Source organism: Stomoxys calcitrans, chromosome 2 (assembly GCF_963082655.1).
Source record: "Stomoxys calcitrans chromosome 2, idStoCalc2.1, whole genome shotgun sequence".
In the NCBI taxonomy this organism is placed as follows: domain Eukaryota; kingdom Metazoa; phylum Arthropoda; class Insecta; order Diptera; family Muscidae; genus Stomoxys; species Stomoxys calcitrans.
This window is the reverse complement of record NC_081553.1, coordinates 69420032-69428033: the sequence shown is the minus strand read 5'-3', so window position 1 is coordinate 69428033 and position 8002 is coordinate 69420032. Positions and strand designations below refer to the sequence as shown.

At 35.3% G+C, this 8002-nt stretch overlaps 1 protein-coding gene across 2 annotated transcripts; it reads right to left on the bottom strand.

Annotated features, from left to right (window-relative positions):
- Window positions 1–556: 556 nt before the first annotated feature.
- On the bottom strand, window positions 557–6401 carry LOC106089934 (ecdysteroid-regulated 16 kDa protein). Of its 2 annotated transcripts, none has more exons than XM_013255931.2 (3): window positions 6304–6401; window positions 1611–1725; window positions 557–1540 (listed from the first exon to the last, which is right to left on the bottom strand). In XM_013255931.2, exons 2-3 carry the CDS (start codon window positions 1690–1692, stop codon window positions 1146–1148), a joined length of 477 nt encoding a protein of 158 aa, XP_013111385.2. In that variant the 5' UTR covers window positions 1693–1725; window positions 6304–6401; the 3' UTR covers window positions 557–1145. The 2 variants fall into 2 exon arrangements, with proteins under 2 accessions (XP_013111385.2, XP_013111384.2); XM_013255930.2 differs by having other exon boundaries at window positions 6160–6379.
- Window positions 6402–8002: the final 1601 nt, after the last annotated feature.

Sequence of the window (8002 nt, the reverse complement as noted above, 5' to 3'; positions counted from 1 at the left end):
TGCCACTTTCTCCCTTAATTTTATGTCAAGGGACCTACAATTTATTTATTGGCATATGGTTATCCAGTCTCTAATGACCCGGTCTATCCTGTACAGGCCCAATTTCAATTAAGTGCATAGATCCAGATCCCTTACAGTATGAAAGTTCGAAATAATAAAAAAATCCGAATTTGGTCAACCGATTCTTACCGCCAGAACAACTTTGATTTTGTAACTCGATTCGTTCGCCAAATCATTGAAATAAGATGAGATTATAGAACGTAAGGTGATTTCAATGAATAGGAAAACGGATTGAGTGACAACATTTTAGTGGATCTGGCAGTTAAGCACATTTTAACTAGTACAAGCAATGTCTTGACCTAAACAAAATAGTTTTCTTTGTCAATATCTATAATGGATGACCTTTGCACACATTATCAAAAATTTCCAAAACAGTATCAAATTTGAAAGACATATTTAGATCATTTCATTGACTTGAACAGAAAAATCTTGCACATATAACAAACTGAAAGATTATCTAGATCACTATGACAATCTGAAGACAATGAATCATCCATACAGATCAGAACAATTTTTATTCATATTTAAAGCATCGTTTATTGAAATCATCGTTCAATACTTTCTTCAAAAGTAATTTGCTTTCCAAGTCATTAACACAAAATAAATGTCGATTAAATCCTTAATGCTCTACAGAGAACTCCCAAATTTATTTTAGTTGTATTCCTTTTTGATCGATGCTTTTATTCATAGTGGATCATATCATAAATATCTTAAGGTAATCCATGTATGCAAAATTTGTATCGTTTTTTATTAAAGTTTTCATTTATTAATTCTAAATTGTAGGATTTTTTTCTGTTTTTGTTTAAATGATCTTTACAAAGTTGTAATTAAAAACTGCTGAAATATTAACAATTAAATGTGAATTGTTTCAGATGAGCAATACAAAAATTCAAAAATTCGCATCCAGTATTGTTTACTTTGCATAGACTACACTCATGGACAAAGCAATGTATTAAATTTTTTTTTTTGTCAATGCTACACTTATCTTACAAGGCTTGTATTCTATCTAAATATAATACTAAATTCACTCGCATTTTTCTTTCTTAAGCCTAATCTTATATTTAAAAATCGATGTATTATTTGGTTTAAGACTTAATTTTCGCAGGAATCTGGAAACAAACTGCATCGCCTTCCTTATCACCTAGACCCCAGTGAATGGTTAGACTTACAGTAGGATAAATGGGCAATATTTTAAAACTATTCTTATAGATATAAGTCTCGCCGGCCTTTAGAGGGCAGCCCACTTGATTTTTACCCTCAGCATCGTAGATGTGGGGACAAGCGCTGGTGCCATAATAGCCAGGGAATGGTAATGGTACATCCAAGAGGATGCCTTGAATATCCGAATTCAATTCTTTGAAATCACGATTGGGTATAATTTTCATTTCAATTGTGGCCTCTGTGTTGCGTTTGAGATTGCATTTGGTTTTGGGACAGCTGGAGATCGTCACATCACCATTTTCCAAAAGACGGGCTTTGGCTGAAAATAGAAAAATTTATAATAAGAACAAATTACTAAAAGGTTTATGGGTTTAAATTTCTTTGCTCACTTTTGGGACAATTTTTCACTGTTGTTGCCATGCTGCAGGCAATTAATGCCATTAATACTGTCATATACATAAAGCTTCTCATTTTTGTAATTTTATTTGTGCTTTGTTAATTAAACTGAAATAAAAAGAAAATTCGAAAGCAAACATCAACCATTTATTGTAGTGTTAATTAAATTTAATAGTGCTACATTGTTGTATGGTTTCTAAACAGATCTATTATCTGCAATTATCTCAGCTACCTGACTTAACTACATTGTTTAACAAATTGGAATGCTGTTGAGTTGAGTATGATTGTAAAGTGTGCTTTTTTATCTATTATCTTTTTGACGACACTGGCTTAATCAGTTCACGCACGTTTCGTGTTTTGTTTCACTGTCAAACATTTTCAGTTTGGTCTATAATTTAACCATGAATCATCTTACAAACGAACAACGCTTGCAAATTATTGAATTTTACTTTCTTAACAGAACATCTGTAAAGAATGTTCATCGCGCACTTCTTCCATTCCATCGACGAAGCTCATTTTTGGCTAAATGGGTACGTAAATAAGCAGAATTGTCGATTTTGGAGTGAATATCAGCCAGAAACATTGCTAGAGCTACCAATATATCCAAAAAAAAGTCACAGTTTGGTGCGGTTTATGGGCTGGTGGCATCATTGGACCGTACTTCTTCAAAGATGATGCGAATCGTTACGTAACTGTGAATGGTGAGTGCTATCGTGAGATGATATCCAACTTTTTTTGCCCAAAATGCAAGAGCTTGACTTGCATAACATGTGATTTCAACAAGACGGTTCCACATGCCACACAGTTCGCGTAACAGTGGACTTATTGAAAGGCGAGTTCAGTGAACATTTTATTCACGTTCGGGACCGGTCTTTAGACTATTTTTTTGTGGGGCGATGTTAAAGCTCACGTCTATACAGACAAGCCCGCTTCAATTGACGCATTGGAAGACTACATTGAAACATTTATTCGTGGGTTACCGCCCGAAATGTTGGAAAGAGTATGGCAAAATTGGACTAAGCGGATAGATCATTTGAGGCGCCGTCACGGTCAACATTTGCATGAAATAATCTTAAAATATTAAATTATATGGACCGTACCACCGTTTCAAATAAAGATTTCATGCTATTTTCTAAGTTTTATGTGATTTGGACGAAATTTTGCACCTGTATAAAGACGTCAAACATAACATTTCATGCTGAATTGTCTAAAGTTCGGACCAAAAGTGTTGATAGTAAAGAGTTAAAAGGCCACATAGGATGACTGATTTGGACCGTATTTGACATAGTTGTTGGAAGTCGTAATAAAACACTATCTATAAAATTTTAGCTAAATCGAACAAAAATTGTGGCTTCAATGGGCTTAAGAAATCAAATCGGGAGATCGGTTTATATGGGAGCTATATCAGGTTATAGACTGATTTGGACTGTACTTAAAACAATTGTTGATAGTCATAACAGAACCCTATAAGCAAAAATCGGATATAAATTGCGGTTTTCTGGGGCTCATAAAGTCAAATCGGGAGATCGCTTTATATGGAGGCTATATAAGGTTATAGACCGATTTAATCCGTACTTGTCACAGTTATTGGAAGTCTTAACCGAACACTATGTGCAAACTTTTAGCTAAATTGGAAAAATTTTTTGGCTTTCATGGGCTCAAGAAGTTAAATCGGGAGATCGGTTCAGACAGGAGCTATATCAGATTATAGGCCGTGTCTGGCACAGTTGTTAGAAGTCGAAAAATCTAACATAAATTGCGGCTTCCAGGGGTTTGAGCGATCGGCTTATATGGGAGCTATATCTAAATCTAAACTGATATGGCCCATTTGCAATCACCAACGACCCACATCAATTGTAAGTATCTGTGCAAACAAAAATTGTAAATTGTAAAATTTAATGATCTCGCTGCAACAGGCAAAAAACTTAAAATATTGGGAATTCGGCAGAGCCCGGCCAGGATTCGAACCTTGGACCCCGGAGCAACGGCGAGAGCCATTGCCGTTGTCTTGGCGTTCGAAGCCATCAATACAACTTCCAACAGATGAACAAAATCATGTATAGTACGGAAGAAGTGGAATTTAATACAGATAGAATGTCTGTCACACAAAAATATATGCATTGGAAAAAGTACAGCTAATAAGCAGGGTTGTCGAGCTCGGTTAATGTGGTAATTGTATCATAGTTGCGTTTTCGCTATTAATACGATTCCAATACAAAATACCAACGCACGGCCCTTGAAGCCATCACACCTAATATGGTTGAAAAGTCTTCTAACCAAAGACGAAACGCGTCCCATAGTGGTTGGTGTGTGTTGCTATCTTTGGCTTTCCTTTTCCATTTGCATCTCCGATCATCCAGCTCGTCTTGTGCAAAATTTCAAGCGGCTGGCTTTACGCGGTCGACCGCTGTCGTGTTTTCGTTGGCTGTTTCAGCAAACATTTTTGTACGGCAAGACAATTACGGTCCATATCGGTCAATAACTTCATATAGCTCATATATATTTGAAAAAGTAATTCAAAGAACTGGAAAAATGCGATCCATTGTGGAGGGTATATAAGATTCGGCCCGGCCAAACTTTGCACGCTTTTACTTGTTTTCATTTTTCTTTCGATAGTTCGGAAGGAATTCTGAACGGCGTCTGAACTCCGTGTGGGATGTTTTTATACCCACCACCATAGAAGGGGGGGTATACTAGTTTCGTCATTCCGTTTGTAACACCACGAAATATGCGTCTAAGAACCCATAAAATATCTATATTCTTGATCGTCTTGACATTTTAAGTCGATCTAATCATGTCCGTCCGTCCGTCTGTCGAAAGCACGCTAACTTTCAAAGGAGTAAAGCTAGGCGCTTGAAATTAGCACACATATATCTTCGATTGGGATTGTAAATGGACTAAATCGGTCCATGTTTTGATATGTCTGCCATATTAACTGATCTTGGGTCTGGACTTCTTGAGCATTTAGAGGGCGCAATTCTTATCCAAAGCATGAAGTGCTTTGTTATGACTTCCAACAACTGTGCTAAGTATAGTTGAAATTGATCCATAACCCGATATAGCTGTCATATATACTGATCTTGGATCTTGACTTCTTGAGCCAATAAAAAAAGCTATTCTTATTCAATTTTACTGAATTTTTGAATATGTCGTTTTGTTATGACTTCACGTCTGTCAATATGGTTATAATCGGTTTATAACCTGATATAGCTGCCATATAAACCGATCATGGGATCTTGACTTTTTGAACCTCGCAATTAATATCCGATTTGGCTGAAATTTTGTATAACGGCTTCTTCCATGACCTGCAACAAACGTGTCAAATATGGTCTGAATCGGTCTATAGCCTGATACAGCTTCTATAAACCGATCTTCCTATTTTACCTCTGGATAAATTTATTTATATATGACTTTTACTGTGGTCCCCAACATTAAATTCAATGAGCATAGCAATTCTTTTCTTTATCCTTTGTTTGCCAAAAAATAGATACCGGGAAAAAAGCACGACAAATGCAATCTATGGTGGAGAGTATATAAGATTCGGCCCTGCTGAACTTAGCACGCTCTTTTTTTTTAATTCAATTTTTAAATAATAAAAAAATGTCCTAGAAATTTTATTCATTTATTGTCTTGATTTTTTCAAAATAATTCACAACTATTATCATTGAGCTAAAAACTTTAGTCGGATTGCACTCATTGATATGAAAGAAATACCCCTGTGTCTTAATGGATTGTTTATTAGAAATTTATATTTTATCCATGTTCGCAGGTGCCCATGTTGGCCTGACTGAACTACACGCGGATAACATGTTTTATATGACATTTGTTGCAAACAAAAATTTTCTTTTAAAAGCTTTTTTTTATGGCGATTGGTTTCAATTAATCGCAAATAATATTTACTGGAAATTGTTTTGAAAAATATTTGTTTTACAATCCCATGAACTGAGTTGTGTCACATCCTTTTTAAAGATCTCTTTTTTTTTAATTGCTTCATATATTTTTAAAATATTTCATCTTGTAGAACTCAAAATATTGTATCTTGTAGAATTCACCAAAGCCTATATCACTCCTTATCAACTAGCTTATCTTTTTTTTAACAATTGCTCAATCATCATACAAATTTTATTTATCTACAATTCTTTTTTACGCAAACAAAGATTTCGTGATAAGCTTCAATTAGCAATAATTACTTAATTGGGCTAAAACGAACATCTTGTAAGTTTATTGTTTTCACAGATTTTTCTGTAAATTTATGTTAAGGTAAAACTGCATGACCTTGTTCCTGTTTAGATGGCCACTAAAATGAATGCATCATTGTTTATGAATAATTGAGGCACGCATGCGCACTATAACATAAGCATAAACAAATTTAAATCGCAAGAAGTGGCCTCCTTTTAAAAGCGTTCACTGAACTGAGCAACTTGTATTGCATAATTTATTCATTCACTCTCAACAGCCTCTTCAAATGTTCAATTAACTTGTATTTGCTCTTTTTTTTTCTTTGCTTGTTTTCTTAGTAACCATATTTAAACTGCAATTTACCAATAAGACAGCAATGCTGCTGATGATGATGAAGAAAAACTAGTTGGGTTCACAAGCCACAAACAAACACACGCACACTCAAGAGGTTTTTTTTTTGTTTAAATTCAATCTTCAGTTCTATAATTCTTTAAAATTTGCACTCACATCCGCCGCGTTTAACAATTTTTCGTTAACAACTTTAACTCAACGATCGCCCAAAGTTAACTAAAGCTTTTAAATGCTTTGGCATCTTTATTTATATAGACTTTTCCAATGGTTACAAACGATAAGTTAACAACAGCAATGCCGTTCAATAGATACGGCGGCGTAGTTGTGTAGTCTCAGGGCAGTCATAGCGCAGACAGACCATTTAACAAGTAAACAACCGGTCAGAAAAACCGCAATCACCATTGTCGGCGCTGTAATCGTCATCGCCATCGCCATCGCTATTACCATCATCGTCATCATTGGACAGACAGACAAAAGTGCGGTTATCCATTGACCATGTATTTACTTGTGATCATAGCCGCTCAATCTGAGAGACAGAAGTAATGCGATCGAGACTTTAGGCTTTGATTGTGAATGCTTGGAAAAGCACTGACTTTTAATGGGACCTTTGTGGTGGGTACAACGAAAAGAAAGTTGATTAAGTGGGTACTCAAATAGGGCACAAATGGTGCTTAAAATGCAACAGGACTTACTGATTGTGACCGGTGGTTTCTTTTTGGTAAAATTGATTGATCGATCTTTCCAAAATTTTCCATAATTTAATCTTTCACAAATACCTCAATAGCTACTGTTAATACTTTATCATTTTATTTTGGCCTGTCGATATATAATTGTAATTAAAGGTCTTATATCAGAGATGGGCACACTACCACTATTGAAAATACCCAATTGTGATCATTTTTCATAATTTCTGAAGAGCGTTAGGCTCTGCGATGAATAAAACAATCTTCTGATTTTTTCGCAATTGTTCTTTCGTATGAGTCGCGAAAAACTTTTCTACGATAACATTGGGCAATCCATTGCATGTGCGGATGTTTTAGCAATTCTTCGCGACGATTCTCTTACAACCCATTGCGTTATAATCGCACGTATGAGTCGTGAAACACTCTTCTACGATATCATTGAACAATCCATTGCGTGTGCGGAAGTTTTAGCAGCTCTTCGCGACGATTCTCTTACAATCCATTGTGTTATAATCATCCGCATGATTCGTGAAACAGTCGTCTGGGATGTTATAGGACAACCCATTCAGCAACTTATCGTGACGATTGTTCCCTAACTCATTACATTATAATCGTCGAGAAGATTTGTTTAGAAATCGCCTGAGTTAAGATTTGGCGATTGTTTTTATTTTCATGGCTGTTGCGTTTAGGACTTGTATTGAAATTTGTTATTCTACGTTTTGTTTTGAGTAGACAACTTCTACAACACCAAGTAGAATTATCACTTAGCTTATATGACGATGGGTACAACATGACGAGAATTATGATTTTTTTTTTAGTTTTGTTTAAGTTACTTTTTGAATGAACAACCTAATCTTATATGCGTTTTTAGATCTTCTAAGCAAATAATGCACAACTCTTTTAGAGCAATATTTAATAAGTGTTCCAAAACACTTATTTGTTACTCGTCCAGGCGAGTAATGAGCAAGTCTTCTAGAAGAGTATTTTATTAATCTTCCAAAACACTAATTTATTACTCGTGCACATGATTCTTGCACGATTCTCAGATCTTTCTTTTCTGACTTACTCTTTAGTGACTCTTATAAAGATTCGCGGAACACTCTACCAAAAGTTTCGTCTTGATAACACAACTCCTCATGACGGGGGAATCGTCTACGACTTTTAGACGAGCT